This window comes from Leopardus geoffroyi, chromosome A2, assembly GCF_018350155.1.
Source record: "Leopardus geoffroyi isolate Oge1 chromosome A2, O.geoffroyi_Oge1_pat1.0, whole genome shotgun sequence".
In the NCBI taxonomy this organism is placed as follows: Eukaryota; Metazoa; Chordata; class Mammalia; order Carnivora; family Felidae; genus Leopardus; species Leopardus geoffroyi.
In genome coordinates, this window is record NC_059331.1 from 124,453,406 (window position 1) to 124,471,788 (window position 18,383).

Genomic DNA, 18,383 nt, shown 5'->3' on the forward strand with positions numbered 1-18,383 from the left:
CATGCTAAGCCTTAAGTTTCTTAGTTGCAAAATGGTGACGATACCTATTTTACAGTGTTGCCTTTGGAAATATATATATATAATGCACTTAGCAAAGATGTCTAGATGATGAAGATGACAATGATAATGATGACCAATTTGTCCTTGACCTCCTCCTCAATAGTAGTTGTCTTCCATTTGTCCCATATATTCTGCACTTCAGCCACATGGTCTTCTCTTGTTCTAAATATTCCATGACTGTTCTTGATTCCAGGCTTCTGCACATAGTTTTTATTTAGTCTGGAATATCCTTTACGCATTTATTTGTACATGTTTATTGATACTACTCTGTGCCTTGCACTGAGAATGTGTTCTGAAAGCAATTACAGATGAGTGATTTTCCCATTCTCCTTTAATTAATGAATAGAGTAAGAAATAGCAGTAAAACTTCCTTTCGTTACACCACAGTCACTTGGCAGGACTGTGATGCCATGGAACATTAAGTATATTGCAGAGAAACAAAATTTATCCAGTGGAATGCTTCTAATAAGGTAGTTGTGGGAAGGCAGTTAAAAGCTGCCTATGTTAGAGCTACCTCTTAACTACTTGTTGATTTCTAATTTATTTCTTTTGTGGTCAGAGAAATACTTTGTATGACTTGGAATTCTTTCAGATTTTTTGAGATTTGTTTTATGACCTAGAATATGATCTATCTTGGTAAATCTTCATTGAGCACCTGAAAAGAATGTCCTTTTTTTTTTTTTTTTTTTTTTTGCTGTTCTTGGGTGTTCTATAAATGTCAGTTAGTTGGATTGGATGATAGCATTGTTGAAATTTTCTATATCCTTGTTAATATTTTGACTAATTTCTGTCAATTATTCAGGCAGGGATGTTGAAATCTCTGACTGTAATTGTGGATTATCTGTTTCTCCTTGCATTTTTATCAGTTTTTTGCTTCATTTATTTGAAATTCTTTTATTCTTTAGGTACATAAGCATTTAGGATTGTTATGTCTCATGATGAACATATCCCTTTTACATAACCCTCTTTACCTTTTTGAAAATAACCCTCTTTACCTTCTTGCTCTGATAACATTCTTCTTTTAATTAGTGTTATTCTGATATGTTTCCATATTTTTACTTTTATCCAATTTGTGTCTTTGTACTGAAAATGCATTTCTTGTAAGCAGCACATAGTTGAGTCTTGCTTTTTTTGTTTAGAATGATATGCTCTGCTTTCTAATTTGTGTTTTAGACCATATACATTTCATGTGATTATTAATATGGATAAGTTTAAGTTTGTCATCTGGCCATTTGCTATTTGTCCCATCTGTTTTTATTTCCATTTTCCTGTTTTTCTGCTTTCTTTTGGAGTTATTCAGTATTTTTTATGATTGCATTTTATCTTTGTTGGCTTATTAGCCATAACTCTTTGTTTTCTCATGTTAGGAGTTGCTTTAGAGTTTACAATATTTAACTTACCATGATCTACTCTCAGGTGATAGTATACTATTTCACATATAAGAGCCATACTTCTGTTTTTCAGCCTTTGTGCTAATTGTCATATGCTATATTTTTAAATATACTATAAACTCCATATTACATTGTTACTATTTTTTGTTTAAATATTCAGTATCTTTTAATGTGATTTAAATGAAAAGAATAATACATTTTTACCCATGCAGTTACCATTTCTGGTACTCTTCATTAACTTATGGAGGCCATATTTCCACCACATTTCTTTCAATGTGAGTTCACTGGTAATGAATTCCTTCAGTTTTTCTGTGTCTCAAAAATATTTTTGCCTTTTTGTTTGAAAATATATTTTTGGCATAAGATTTTAGTTTGACGGTATTTCCTTCCCTGGTATTTTAAGAGGTTGCTCCAGTGTCTTCTTGCTTCCATTGTTTCTCATGGGAAATCTGCCTACATTCTTGTCTTTGCTTCTTTCTTCATCATATCTTTTCTGTGGCTGCTATTCAGATTTTCTTTTTTCACTTTTTTGAAGCAATTAGATTATGATGTGCTTTGTGTAGTTTTCTTTATTTTGTGCTTAGGATTTGTTGAGCTTCTTGCATCTGTGAATTTATAGTTTTCATGAAAAGTAGAAAAAAAATTAAAAAAAATTTTTTTAATGTTTATTTATTTTTGAGACAGAGAGAGACAGAGGATGAACAGGGGAGGGTCAGAGAGAGAGGGAGACACAGAATCCGAGCTGTCAGCACAGAGCCCGATGCGGGGCTCGAACCCAGGGACCGCGAGATCATGACCTGGGCTGAAGTTGGACGCTCAACTGACTGAGCCACCCAGGCACCCCTAGAAAAAAAATGTTTTAGAGAGAGAAAGACAGCATGAATGGGAGAGGGGTAAAGGGAGAGAGGGAGAGAGAGAATCCTAAGCAGGCTCCATGCTCAATGCAGAGCCTGATGTGGGACTCCATCCCATGACCCTGGGATCATGACATGAGCTGAAATCAAGAGTAGGATGCTCAACTGAGCAAGCTACCCAGGCACCTTGAAAATTAGAAAATTATTGACTCTTAATTCTTCAAACTTTTTTTTTTTGTCTTCCGTCTTTCTCTTCTCTGGGGACTCCAGCTACACGTGCATTTAGGATACTTGAAGTTGTCCCACAGCTCACAGATTTTATTTTCTCTATTTTGTTTTGGATGACATGTACTGCTGTGTTTTCAAGACCAGTAATCTTTTTTCTATAATGTCTAACCTGGTATTAATTCCCATGGGTTCCATCTTTATAAGTTCAATTTGCTTTTTTTTTTATTATATCTTCCGTGTCTCTACTTAACTTTTTGAAGATACAGAATACAGTATAGTTATAATAATTGTTTTAATGTCCTTGTTTTCTGATTCTAACACCTGCATCAGTTTTGAGTCAGTTTCAGTTGATTTATTTATCTCTTTTTTTGTAAATCATATTTTCTTATTTCTTTACATACCTGGTGATTTTTTATTAGATGAGAAATACAGTCATTTTACTTTTGAGTGCTGGATATTTTTGCATTCCTAGAACTCTTCTTGAGCTTAGGCCTGTGGGACACAGTTAAGATACTTGGACAGTTTGATCCTTTTGGGTTTTTAGATAGGACCAGAGCACTGCTCATTCTGGGGCTACTTATTCCCCACTCCTTAGGCAAAATGCTTCTGAGTGCCCTGCTCAGCTCCCTTTGAATTATGAGGTGTTCCAGTCTGGCTAGCAAACACAGGCAGTATTCCAGGCAGTATGAATGCTGGGCACTGTTAGCTCTAATCCTTTTGGGTAGTTCTTTCCCTGGCTTTGGGTAGTTTTCTTACATGAATGTGCTGATAAGTACTCAGATGAATATTTGAGAGGATTCTTCACAGATGTCAAAGTTCTGTCCCTGTGCTGCTTTCTCCCTTTTGGCTTGCTGTCTTATGAACTCCAGCTGCTCTGGTTTCTCTGAACTCCCAGCATCCATATCCTTAATTCAGGGAGTTTGCTGGGCCTTGCTTACATTGCTCCGCCCTGCGCCATGGCCTGAAAACTCCTTCACGGATGGAACAGTCCTACTACTCACCTCATTTGCTTGGTCTTCAAAGGGTTGCTGTCCTTTGTTGTCTGATATTCAGTGCCTTGCAAGCTGTTGTTTCGTACATTTTGTCCATGTTGTGTTGTTTCAGGTGTGATGGTAAAGTCTTTTCCTATTACTCTCTCTTGACTGGAAGTGGAAGAACTTTAAAATTATTATTCTTAGTAAACTTCTGTGTTTTTTGAGACTCATTCATTTAGAATGTGGTATATTTCTCTAAGGGGAGGTCACAAAGAGGGGCGCTCATACCTAGTGAATTGAAAGAATTTAATAGCTAGATGTCATCCTGCAGTCTCAGAAACTTGATTTGCCTGAATCCTGAATGAATCATCATCTCAGAATCAGGGACACATCAGCCCAAGTTACAGATAGTGATATTTAATGCTAGAATGCCAGCCTATTAAAATGCAATGAGGGGCGCCTGGGTGGCTCAGTCAGTTAAATGTCTGACTCTTGATTTCAGGTCATGATCTCACGGTTTGTGAGATTGAGTTCTGTGTCAGACTCTGTGCTGACAGTGCAGAGCCTGCTTGGGATTCTCTCTCTCCCTCTCTCTCTGCCCCTTCCATGCTTGCTTTCTTTCTCCACCTCTCTCTGTCTCTGTCTCTTTCAAAATAAATAAATAAACTTAAAAAAATTAAAAAATAAAATAAAGTGTAATGAGAAATGTGATTGTCACAAGACTGACATTTATGTTTTGTATACAGTGGAATCTTTTTATATAGGTAAGTTACACTTGAATTTAACAGTAATGAAATGATTTCTTGGTGTTGAATCCTGATTAAGATCCAAGATAATCTTATTTTTTTAATATTTTTTTAACTTTTAGAAAATCCATTTGGATTTCATACTTTCTGCAGATATTTTAGTACTTAAAGTAGATAAATATCTCAATGATATCTTGATGGCCAGAAATTTGTTTGTATCTTTAATGTGAGTTTTCATATCTCTTCTTTGATCCATTATTTGTTGATTATAACCTAACTTTGAGGACACTCTTATTTCCTCTCTGTCCACCTGCTTTTGTGCAGCCATCTCACTGTTACTGCCATTTTCAGTATATGTCTGTCAGCTGATGCCTTTGCTCTTTTTTTTTTTTTTCAATTAAAAAGCATTAATTGAGTGGGGACTGAATTCTGAAAAGTATGTTAACTTTAAATTCATTCCTTCATTACTTTAAGAAGCATTGTTTGAACATTGACCGTGTTCCAGAGATATGGAGTTACCCTGGTATAGTTCTTAAGGTGTTGAGGGTCCTGCCTAGGCAACTGGGACAGCTTGTTGGCTGCTCTGTGTGTGTGTGTATATATAGATAGATAGATAGATTGATAGATTTTTAAATTGTCTTTATGTTAAAACATTATAGTTACATAAATATTGGTTAGGTTTTACTGCTTATTAAATTTGATTTGTAAAGTAAACACAATATGGAAATTTTTCTTATGGAAATTTTGCAGTGAAGCAGATAACTTCTTTATGTGTATTATTATTACTTTTTGAACAAGTCACGGTCCCTCTTTTTCTGTCATAGGATCTTTGTACAGCCAGCTCACTTTGCATAGGGCATTCTCTCACCCAATCCTCTGCCTGTCTTTTTTCTGCCTCCAGCTTTATTGAGGTATAATTGACAAATAAAAATTATATAAATTTATGATCTTTTGATATATGTACATTGTGAAATGATTACCACAATTAAGCTAATTAACATATCTATCACTTCACATAGTTCTCTTTTTTTTCTTTTATGGTAAGAACATTTAAGATCTATCTTAACAAATTTCAAGTATATGTACAAAACAGTACAGTAATATAACTATAGTCATTAGACTGTACATGAAGTCTGCAGAATTTATTCATTCTGTGTAACAAACTTTGTACCCTTTGACTATTCAGTATCTTCTCATTTACGTCTTCCCTCAGACCCTGGCAACCACCATTATACTCTCTGCTTTTATGAGCTTGTCTTTCAGATATATTTTTTTAAGTATTTATTTTATTTTTGAGAGAGAGAGAGAGACAGGGTGTGAGCAGGGGAGGGGCAGAGAGAGAGGGAGACATAGGATCCAAAGCAGGCTCCAAGCTCCAAGCTGTCAGCATAGACCCTGATGCTGGGTTCGAACTCATGAACTGTGAGATCATGACCTGAGCTGAAGTGTGCGCTTATCTAACTGAGCCACCCAGGTGCCCCTGAGTTTGTCTTTTTTAGATTCTGCATGTAAGTGAGATCATGTAGTATTTGTTTTTCTGTGCCTGACTTATTTCACTTAGCATAATGCCTTCCAAGTCCATCCATTTTGTCACAAATGGCAGTATTTTCTCCTTTTTGAAGACTGAATAATATTCCATTATATTATACACATTATATAGTATATTATATAGAATATCTCACACATTCTGTTTATTCGTTTGTTCATCAGTGGACAATTTGGTTGATTCTATATCGTGGCTATTGTGAATAATGCTGCAATGAACATGGGATTGCAGTTATCTCTTTAATATTCTGTTTTCATTTCCTGTGACTATATGCCCAGAAGTAGGATTGCTGGATCATATACTAGTTTGTAATTTTTTGAGAAATCTCCCTATTGTTTTCTATAGTAACTGTACCAATTTATATTCCCACCAACAGTGCAAAAGGGTTCCCTTTTCTCTACATCCTTGCCAACAAACTTGTTATCTCTTGTCTTTTTAATGATAGGCATTCTAACGTGTGGGGTGATATCTCATTGTGGTGGTTTTGATTTGCATTTCCTGATGATTTAGTGGTTGGGCATTTTTTCATATAATTGTTGGCCATTTGTATATCTTCTTTTGAGAAATCTGTTCAAGTCTTTGCCTATTTTTAAATCAGGCTGTTTGTTTACTTGCTACTGAGTTGTCTAGTTCCTTATGTATTTTTAGGTGTTAACCCCTTATTGGATAGATGGCTTGCAAATATTTTCTACCATTCCATAGATTATCTCTTTACTTTGTTAATTGTTTTTTTTGCTGTGCGGGAACTTTTTAGCTTGATGCAATCCTTTTTGTCTATTTTTACTTTTGTTGCCTGTGCTTTTGGGGTCATATCCAAAAATTTGTTGCCTAAAACAATGACAAAAAGCTTTTCCTTATGTTTTCTTCTAATGGTTTTACAGATTGAGGTCTTATGTTTAAATCTTTATCCATTTTTGAGTTGATTTTTGTATATGGTGTGAGATAGGGGTTCACTTTCATTCCTCTGCATGTGAATATCAAGTTTTCCCAATACCATTTTTTAAAAAAAGTATTTATTTATTTTTGGGAGAGCACAAGCTAGGGAGGAGTAGACAGAGGGAGACAGAGGATCTGAGGCTGGTGCTGCACTGACAAGCTGACAGCAGCAAGCCCAATGTGCAGCTCAGATTCATGAGCCATGAGATCATGACCTGAGCAGAGATCAAGAGTCAGATCTTCAACCGAGTGAGCCACCCACTCCAGGTGCCCCTCCCCCACCGCAACACCATTTATTAAAGAGACTGTCCTTAGTATGTGCTCTTGATAACTTTGTTGAAGATCAGTTCATTGTAAATGCATTTATTTCTGGGCTCTGTTCTGTTGCATTGGTCTAGATTTTTTTTTTTTTTAAAATGCCAGCACGGTGCTATTTTGTTAAGTATAGCTTTGTAGTGTATTTGAAAATCAGGTAATTTAATAAATTTGATGCTTCCAGCTTTGTTCTTTTTGCTCAAGATTGCTTTGGCTATTTGGAGTCTTTTGTGGTTCTGTATGAATTTTAGGATTTTTTTTCTATTTTGTTGAAAAATACCATTGGGATTTTGATAGGGATTTGAATCTGTACATCACTTTGGGTAGGGTAGTATGGGCATTTTAATAATAGTAATTCTTCTAATTGATGAACATGGCATATCTTTCCATTTATTTGTTTTTCAATTTCTTTTATCAATTTTTTGCAGTTTTTGTTTTACACATCTTTTTATTCATTTTTTTTAACATTTATTTATTATTGAGAGACAGAGAGAGAGCACCAGCAGGAGAGGGGCAGAGAGACGGGGAGACACACATTCTAAAGCAGGCTCCAGGCTCTGAGCTGTCAGCACAGAGCCTGATGTGGGGCTCGAACCCATGAACCACAAGATCATGACCCGAGCTGAAGTCGGATGCTTTACCGACTAAGCCACCCAGGTGCCCCAAGTTTTGTTTTACACATCTTACACCTCTTTGGTTAAATTTGTATGAGTCTTTTTTTCCCTGCCCCACTCCCCAAATTTATATGAGTATTTTTGAACCACTGAATAGCTTATATCATCTGGCAAAAGATGGGACAAAACCTATTAGAGTATATAAAATATCAGAAATACGGTTATCGCAAAAAAAAAAAAAAAAGGAAGACTAGCCAATCTTTCTGTCTGCTTCGTTGCGAAGCAATTTCTTAATTGTATTGATATGAAAGTAACTGAAATGCTTTGTTTTTAGCAACTAAATTGATTTTAGCCTTTTCTTTGTAGGTGGATTGGACTCTAAATATTGGAGAGCAAGCCCTTGATATATGTATTGTCTCTTTCAATCAGTCAGCATCTTCTGTTTTTGTTCTTGGTGAGAGAAACTTTTTTTGCCTTAAGGATAACGGACAGATTCGATTCATGAAGAAACTTGATTGTAGCCCAAGTTGTTTTCTCCCATATTGCTCAGGTGTGTAGAAGTATTTTTCTTTTATCTTTTCCATATGTCAAGGCTAGTGATATACATCAGAAAAAGCCCAATTCACACGCATATATTTTAAACATCTAGGAAAATAGTTTTATACAGAACATGTAATGGAAATTTTAACTTCAGAGTTTGAATAGAGGTTTGATATAAAGCACACATTTGGTTTTGTCAGTCATTTTACTTTGTACAGAATGACTTGGAGAATTGGCCTCAGATATACATTTATGCTTTCCAAAATGTGGCTGTTCAAGATGTTTCCAAAAGAACACCAGACTCTTAAAAGCAGAATGAAGCATATAGTAATGTCCAATAGAATGACTTATCTGTGGCTAATGCTCGGTAAATCATTAGCTTAAAGGTGTTAAATATTAATGAAATTCATACTTTCTAGATAAAATGCAAAAGTGTTGGCTACTATCTACTTCTAGTTCCCAAGTCTGTAAAATCATTGTGTAATTTTTGATATTCATGCTTGAAGTTAAAAACTAATGTGTTACTAAAATAAATGCTTTTTACTTTAGGCGTTAACATCAAGACATTAGAATTAATTTGTATACTAAATCCCTTAAAAGTGATTTAATATACTGTTGCAGATAACTGTTTTCTTATTATCTTCTTTTCTGTCTTCAACATACAGTTTCTGAAGGAACAATAAATACTTTGATTGGAAACCATAATCACATGTTACATATTTATCAGGATGTGACACTGAAGTGGGCCACTCAGCTTCCCCACATTCCTGTAGCAGTAAGAGTGGGCTGTTTACAGTAAGTGATTTAATGTTTTTTTTTTTTTTTTTTTATCTTAGTCAAGGAATTCTGTAGAAGTTTTATGAAATAATAGCAAGTGATTTTACTGAAGAATGACAACTGACATTGTAGTGTGAATGTCAACAATAGAAATAATTTAAAATATAACTTGTATTGGAAAAGGATGTAAAAAAGTCTTACTTAGCACCATCAATCATTTTTATGTTATTTTAATTCCCATGCAGTTAACACACAGTTATATTAGTTTCAGGGGTACAATATAGTGATTTGACAATTCCATACATCACGCAGTGCTCATTACAACAAGTGCACTCCTTAATTGCCTCAATCATTTTTATTTAGTATCTCTAGGAAGACATCATTTGTAAATTAAAGATTTAAAGAAAATGGTTTACCTGATAGATTATTTTCTTTAAAATAGAAAAGGATTTCTTCAAGCATTTGATGGGTCCCATTTAGAGAGCATTTATTGTTAGACTGAGAGTACTACACATGGAAACTTGTTTCAGACCTTATTATGTCAAGTGGTGCAGAATTGCTGATTGTGTTTAAGACAGTTTAGATTATAAATTGGGCCAGTATGCATTTAAAATGAAAGATAAAACACATGTCCTAAATTTACAAAATTTATCAAAAGGAGAGAAATGAGACATAAGTGTGTAATTTTTCTAGGTTGTCAGTATAAAAGGCAAGAGCCTGACAAACTTAGTATCTTGGATTATGTTTAGGAATTGAAAATCTCAGTGAATATGTTGAAACACAACTCTTTTTTTTTTTTTTAAGGTTTTACTTTTATATAATCTTTATACCCAATGTGGGGCTGGAACTCACGGCCCTGGGAGCAAGAGTCGCGTGCTCCACTGACTGAGTCAGCCAGGTGCCTCTAGAAACACAACTTTCTATAAAGCTTTATAGATTCCCTAGATCTATTCAGTTCTACTTATTTAGATCATTTGATTGAACATTTAGGAACCATATGTAGAGTTCTTCAATGGTACCTATCGTATCTAATCAGAATGCCTAATTCCCACGAATTAAGATACTGGATGTATAATATTGTTGAAGCTCAATGAAGGGTATTCATACTTGTATTAATGGTTAATCTAAAGCCTGAATATTGGGAAAATGGAAACAGTGTTTTTAAAACATCAAATATTTTAAAAAGAAGTTGCTTTCTCATGTTTTATGAGAAAATATCATCATACTTAACACAAATTATGGTTATTTTGTATCTGAAGAAAAATTTAAAATTTGAGATTGGCTTTTACAACGTCTACCAGATAGTCTTTTAAGTTCAACCTAACACTTAGACTCCCCAGACATTTTAAATCAGATTTACTTAGGAGGATTTAGAACAGGAAAAACATCTTGCCAGCAGGGCAACGTCAAGTATTTCTCTTCTGGGAGAGTCATTCTTGCAGCAGTCCATATATCCATCCAAGCGCTGTTCTCTTTGGCCTCCCAAGTGACAGCTCAGGTGCAAGAAGACAGATCTACACTGGTGGGTATGTGGCCCATCTTGGCTTATAATCCCCATGCCCTTCAGTTTTAAATACTAAGAAGTCATTGTGGTTTTTGTGTGTATGTGGGGCATAGGAGGTGATGGATAGAAAGACCTATTGAGACTATTTAGTTGAAATACTCATTTTACACATATATGATTTACTGAGACATGCCTATTTCAAGCATCCCTATACTCAGAAGCTCAAAGATAATGTTTCTCAGCAGATATTTATGGTTAATTTATAGTTCAGATGTCCAGATGCATCTTTTATAAGTCAAGGGTCCAGAAATAACTGAAATTATTAGCAGTGAAAAACCAAATTTCCATAATGTGCATCAAGGTGCTTCTCTTCAGAAGTAGTCTGTCGCATCTAAACTTAGGTATTAGTGAGTGAAACTTCCTCTGTCTCATAGCTTTTTCAAGATCAGGATTATAAATAATTAAATGCAAATATTTCCATTAATGATTTCTACAGTTAATTTATAGCAATAACTTTTAATTATTCGTTGGAAGATTTTTCTTATTTTTCTGTAGTTTAGCATTAAAGTATATAGTTAGACTGTTCGAAAGAATTTCAGTATAATTTTTATTAGAATTTTAAAAGTGATTCTTACTGACTTAGCTCTAGCATATTTATGTTTAGAAGTTATAATTTGAAATTAGAAGCAGTGAAATAATTTTGCTTCTGCTTTTTATTACCTTTAGAGTTAAACTTTTTCGTGGAAGCTTCCTTGGCTGAGTGTGTTTATTTGTAAAGGAAATTGCTGCTATTTTAATATGTTTCTTTTCAATGAATAAGAAATACTGGATGTGAATCAAGTTGATGCAATTATACTTAATAACAGCATTTTGCTCAGAAACTAAGATGCTTTATTTCCTCCCACTCCCATCTACTTGGCAGCCCAAGTCTTCTCTACCTTGTTTATTATAAACCGATTCTGAATCTGTTTCCTTCTTTCAACGACATTCTTGATTAGAGAGAGTTCCTTTGGTTTAATTATTTTAATTTTTGTGGATTAGACTATGGGAATGTGAAATAAGAATATAGTGACATGTGTGCATGTTATAATGTTCTTCAAATTCTCTACTATTAACTGTTTTCCTCTCATTGCATGAAGTAGCTGTGGAAGCCTGGCCAGTATCTTACCTCTGCTGTGGTCAGTCTCCCAAATGGCAAATAAAGATCATTATTTATCGGTAATGTTACTCTCTTGAGAGATATGAAATATACCTCAAAGTTGAAGTCTATTTGAATGAATGTTCAAAGTGATGAGAATCTTTCCAAACTTTAGCTGGCAACCACAACCATTGTGCCTTAAAATCTTATTGCAGTTCATTTTTTAGCATAAACAGTTTGGTCTAGTATTTGAGTGTATTTCTTCCTAGGCTGTATCTACTATAGTAACTTGTTGTAACTGTCAGTATTTAACTGTTTCATTCTTTAACCTTCATGGTTGTAGTATTCTTTACTAGAATGTTTTCCCCATTTCTTCTCTGGATTCTCCAGTCTCTTTTATCTCTGAGTCCTACCTAAAGTCACATAAAGAAGACTTCCCCTCCCTGCTTTGGTCTCCTCTTTCTCTGAATTTCTATAATATTTACATTATTTTGGTGACTGCTGTTTGATTTTGCTAAGTCCTCAACTCAGTCACGCACTCCTTTAATGTGGGGGACCCTTTCTGCTTTTGCATATCACACTGAATCATCAGCCCCAAAGCTGAATATATAGTATATACTTGGTAAACTTGTAAAAAAATCTGTGATTTGTGCATGTCAGGGGGAGGAATGGCTAAAAACACCTTATAAGAGCTTTCAATGGAAGTTCCTTTTCTTAAAAATATGAAACAATTGAGAGTCCTAGATGGAAGGCTATTATTTTTTGAAAACAGATTTATTGGAAGAGTTTTCAAATTTCAGTGACTTTTTTTTTTTTAAGTTTAACTTTTACTGTTACTTTGTCATTTCTCTTTTTGTGTGCTGTGTAGAAAGGGAACGTGGACCTATATATACACTTTTTACTCTGTTGTATTTTTAAGGATTTCCTTTGTGGCTTAATAGTACACATAAAATTTGTAAATATTCCTGGAATTACGGTAAAGCATAAATTATGATTTTAGAGCTTCTGCATTCTTTTTGATATTTTCCCCTATTAATCTGTTGCAGTTCAGGAATGGAATGTTAGTCTTTCATTTCCATATTTTTCTGTCTTTTTGTTGTTGAATATCTAAGCATTTTGATTTATATAGTCTAGTTCAGTGAATTTGCCTTGTGTTTATGATATTTTACTTTTTTGGTGAATTAAAAAAATTTATCAATATAAAATTGACCTTCTTTGTGTTCTCATTTAATATTTCTTTGTTTTGGTTTTGTTTTATTTACTTTAAGTACAGTTTGCTATTCATTACTGGTATGCCATGGTCTGTGCTTTTCTTTAATCTGTAATTTTATCTTGGATGTATCTCATATACACAGAATTTCATTGGATTTTTTAACCCATTCTGAAGACCATTGCCCTTTAACTGACCCATTTATAATTGTTATAATCCATATACGTGGCCATTTTTCTTTTATGGTATGTTGTAGTTTTAATAGTATTTCTTTTGCCCTCCATCTCTATGTGAGTTAGAGTTCTCTGTACTTGGATATCCCATGTATTGGATAGTATATACACATACGTATCTCTTTTCTTTATTTCTATTAGTGTCGACTTTTCAGTTTTGCCATAATCCAAGAACAAAATGAATCTTTCTCCCTGTGATAGGCAAGGGATTTAATACAGTTTCTTTCTCCTTTCCTATCCCCCACCCTGCTGTCTGTACCAGCTCCACGCACAGGCCTGGGTGTAAACGTGAGCTTGTTCTCACACATATCGCCCTACACACCCACACACCCGCACACACTTTGTTACTGTTTGTTCTTTGCTACAGTAACATAAGGTTTTAGCTATAAATTATTGTTAAACTATTCTAGTGCTTTTTTGGAGAATGTTTTCAAATTTGTATTCACTTTTTATCTAGACCTATACTAATTTTTGTTATTTTTCTATATCTATTAAAGGTTGTAAATCTTTTTATATTACAAATTGCAATTTTTAAAATTTATTAATTTCACTTCATCTCTTAATATGCTAATTTAATACTAAACTAATGGCGTAGGGTGTTAATATTGCATGGTAAAAATGTATTGTCACATTTCCCCCTCAAACTTTATTGATGTTGCTCCTTTATTTTTTAATTTTTTTTATTATTTTTTGATTGTTTAAAAATTTTTTTAAATTTTTTTACATTTATTATTTATTTAATTAATTTATTTTTTTAATATATGAAATTTATTGTCAAATTGGTTTCCATACAACACCCAGTGCTCATCCCAAAAGTCCTTTATTTTTTTAAAAAGAACTTTTGTGCAAAAGAATAATCTTGTGATTTTTTATAAAAAGCAGAGAACTGAACTATTTAAAACTCAAGAACTATTTGAAAGTGCAAGTAAAAAACCAGAAAAATAAACTAACTCTGCCACCAAAGTTATCTAAATATTACCACCTAGAATTAACATGTATTAGCAACTATTAAACATGAAGCTGATATTTTTGTCTACACATATGCATATTTAGGCATAAAATAAAATTTCCAAAGCAGAATAATTTTTTTTTAAGTTTTTACTTATTTTATTCGTACTTTTAAAAAAGTAAGCTCTGTGTACAATGTAGGAGTGGAACTCATGACCCTGAGATCAGGAGTCGTGAGCTCTACCAACTTAGCCAGCCAGATGCCCCCAGAATAATCTGTTTTTTAAACATATATTTATTTCATTATTTAATTATATATATACACACACACACACACACATATATATGTATATATATATGTATATGTACATACATACATATATATGTATATATATGTGTGTGTGTGTGTATATATATATATATAATTCTAACAGACAAAAGGAATAGATGAAATGGAAGGAATAAGTGAATTTCATGTAAATGTTTATTCACAACAATATATTTTAGTTTCTAAAAGACCCTACTAAAGAATAGAAAAAAAATAAAAGGTTATTATTATTTTGTTTGTTTCAAGTAATAAGTTTATGTTTGTAATTTGTTACAACAGACAGTTTCAGTTTTTTTTCAAGCTGCATTTCAATGTTTGGCAGTGTGCATTGACTCCCTGTTATCAAAGATAAGGAAAACAGCATACTTAATAGTGTAGTTCTTATTCCTCTCTTTTTGCCAAAATTGGTTATTGTTGGTATACTATTATTGTTCATTTTGTCAAAGTTTAAAACAGTTGCGTATATTTTAGTAATCACAATTTTCACAGTCCTTTCATCTTATCCATGTCTCTAAAAAAGCTTACTGTCAGTGTTTTTTCTTTGTTTCTTTCTTTATTTCTTTTACTGTTCCTGAATTATCTTGATTCACTTCTTGGTTGGTTGAGTTTAATCATTCAGCAGTCTTGAGGAAAGCCTCTAAGTCTTCCTGCATTCTTGAGAGTTGTTTATTGCTGTTATACTTGAAGATTATCTTAGCTTCCCTCAGAAATTTGGACATTCCATTTGGTGTTGACAGTTGCTGTAGAAAGGCCTGAGGCTGACTTAAATATATTTTAAAAACTTCTTATTGAATGAATACTTTTTCTGTCTAGATGCTCGTGTCTAGCTTATATATTTTTTTAATCCTTAAAGGACCGTAAAATTGACTAGCATTATTGACAGTTGATTAATTTTGCATTAATATTGTTCTGGGACAAGGTGAGCTTTGGTAGATTCATGTTTTTATTCATTTCAGGAATATATTATTCCATTGTAACTTTGAATATTGGTTCTGCTCTACTAGTTTAGTTTCCTTAATATCAGTGTTACAAATATGTTAGCTCTACCTTGTCTTCCAAATCTAGCATCTCCTCATTAATTATTTGTATATTATTTTCTTTCCATTTTGATTTGTGTGATTTTTTTCCATGTCTGTCTATCATGTTCTTGAGTTTGTTTTTATTTTATTTTATCTTATTACTACTTTTAATGTGGCCTTCATCCCTATAGCTTTTGTTTGATCTTTTCAAATGAAAAAATTATGTTGATAATTCATTGATACAGTGCTATTTGATTTCTCCTTTTGTTTTCTCAGGAAGTTCTTGGTATGGATATTTTCTGCCTTTTGCTTATGTTCCTATTTTCTTCATCTCTTTGTTTCACCTCTTTTACTTTATTTGCAATTTCTATACATAGGTCCCCTGTTAATTACTCTACAATTATTACTTTTTTTTTTTTTTTTTTTTTTTTAGATGGAGATAGTGCGAGTCAAGGAGAAGGGCAGAGGGAGAGAGAATCTTAAGCGGGCTCCACCCTCAGCAGCATGAGGCTCAGTCCCATGCTCCTGGGATCATGGCTTGAGCCGAAATCAAGAGTCAGATGCTCAACTGACTGAGCCACCTAGGCACCCCATTGTTACTCATTTTAAAAAGGGTGATAGTCATTTGCTGAAGAATCATGTGGGAAAGAGGGGAGAGACTAATGAGCTCAGACCACCTGAGTCTTTTTTACCTTCTCACTGCATTTATTTTTTCCTTTACCCTAGTGACCCATTTCACTCAGCTTTTAGGGTTTAAGAGGTTGGTCAACCTAACAGAAGTCCCCCTAGATCCTCAGTCACAGGCCCTTGGTGCTAAGAATTAGTGGCTGCTGGTTGTTTTGTGATCTTCATTGGTTAAGAAATGAACTGATAGATAAACGCATCTTTTATTTACACTGCATTTTTGTGATGTTGCATCTCCTGCATCCCACCTATGGCTTTTGATCCCATCATGCTAGTATAGGACCTGACCATTCTGTCTGAGGTCTGAGGAGCATGTGCCAGCTCTTGCAGCCTTGTTATTTTGGCCCACAATTTGAAATGTTTGGCAGAATAGATGCGTCTCAAAGTTTGTTAATTGTGATTATAGTTATTTCCTTGTTCCGCTTTCCCTTTTTGTCTGTAGGGGGTGAGTGGTTGTTATTGTCATACTTTCTGATGTTTTTTGTCAGTTTTGAGGAGTTCTGCTATACTGTTTTTGACTGGAAGTTATTTCTTTTTTTAAAAAAAATTTTTAATGTTTTTACTTATTTTTGAGACAGAGAGCATGAGCGGGGAAGGGCAGAGAGAGAGGGAGACACAGAATCTGAAGCAGGCTCCAGGCTCTGAGCTGTCAGCACAGAGCCCAACGCAGGGCTTGAACTCACAGACTGTCAGATCATGACCTGAGGTGAAGTCGATGCTTAACCAACTGAGCCACCCAGGCGCCCCTGGAAGTTATTTCTTTATCAGTTAATGTTTATTGTTGCTGGGGAGAGGATTGATTTTTGGACAAATTTGATTTTTGTTCTGTTAAGAGTAACTAGTTCTAGGGGCGCCTGGGTGGCGCAGTCGGTTAAGCGTCCGACTTCAACCAGGTCACGATCTCGCGGTCCGTGAGTTCGAGCCCCGCGTCAGGCTCTGGGCTGATGGCTCAGAGCCTGGAGCCTGCTTCCGATTCTGTGTCTCCCTCTCTCTCTGCCCCTCCCCCGTTCATGCTCTGTCTCTCTCTGTCCCAAAAATAAATAAATGTTGAAAAAAAAAAAAAAAGAGTAACTAGTTCTTTATGTCTGATGGCGTATAGAATGTTTATCATTTTTCTCTGTAAATGTCACATTTGCCACTATATATTTGTCTGATACTGTTTTTCTTGATTTAGTTGGGAATGTAGTGAATTTAGTTTGTTTAAACCATTTGTTTAGCAGTTAAAGAAAGCTTCCTTATGTTTTATCTTTGATTATTCTTTCAGTTCTGTTTGATGTATTCTTTATTCGGGGATATTAATATCTTTTGGTTGGCTATTTTCTGTTCCTAATATATGCTATCTTCTTCCTGATAATTTTCATTTCTGCGTCATTTTATTTCCTGTTTTCTAGTACAGTGTCTGTATTTTGTGTTCTTAATCATTGGTTTGAGTTTCCACAGCATTAGTTTTGTTCTTTTCAGTGTCTACCACTGGAGATTTTTTTAGTCTACTGAGACAATATCTTTCTACTTCTCATGCCTCATACCTCCTGCACCTTTGTCATGAGTACCCATAGTAGTACACAACAGGCTACAATTTCCATGATGCCCTTGTACCCGGTATGTCTTATTTTGAAACATGTTGATAGTGTTTATTTGAGGACTCTATCTCTGAGCATATTAAGTACTACTACTAATATCTGTCCCTTATGTGGCCAATTGTTTTATAGAATTTGTTACCCCTATATGGATGTGGATAGGTAGTATAGGGGGGGTCAAGGGCAGTGGTAAAGGTGGGAAAGGTTCAGGTGAGTAGGGTTAAAGTATATTACTTCCATCATAGGTCAGATTTGAGTAGTAAAAGATACCTGCATAGTTTTATTGTTCACGTAGAACCTGGGTTTCTGAACCAGACTGAGTCAGGGATGGGGATTAGGGAAGAAGAAACATCTTCCTCTCTTTGTTCACATGGTCTTTATAAAATGAAGCTGGCGTGTGGCATGAGCTAAAATAATACTGTTGGCTTCATCTACCTGGTAACCAGTCTAAATTTCTTTTGGGTTCTGGATTTATAATTTATGGGGTTGTTTTTCTCTCTCTCTTCCCACCTTTCTGCCTTCTTCCAAGGACTTTTGTGTTGGTGTCTTTGTCTCTTTTCAGTTCTTGCTTGGTCATTTTAGTTAGGTATTGGAAAGCTTGCACTGAAGGCTGTTGCTATATTGAATTGAATATTTCAGGAGAGCCTTAGGATCATATTATTCAATTGCACAGAAAAATCTATTTGGGAAATGGATTGCAATAGTACTGAATTTAGGAATTCTTTTGGAGAAATTGGCTCCCCCCATTCTAAGTGCCTTTT

The 18,383-nt window shown here is 34.4% G+C and overlaps 1 protein-coding gene across 14 annotated transcripts in view; it reads left to right on the forward strand.

Annotated features, from left to right (window-relative positions):
• The window catches only part of BBS9 (Bardet-Biedl syndrome 9), a 453,760-nt gene that overhangs the window by 129,646 nt on the left and 305,731 nt on the right, over positions 1-18,383 (forward strand). For all 14 annotated transcript variants that reach the window (XM_045495275.1, XM_045495280.1, XM_045495266.1 and 11 more), the window contains 2 exons: positions 8,031-8,214; positions 8,870-8,999. In XM_045495275.1, coding sequence (XP_045351231.1) covers positions 8,031-8,214; positions 8,870-8,999 — 314 coding nt within the window. The remainder of the gene's footprint in view (positions 1-8,030; positions 8,215-8,869; positions 9,000-18,383) is intronic.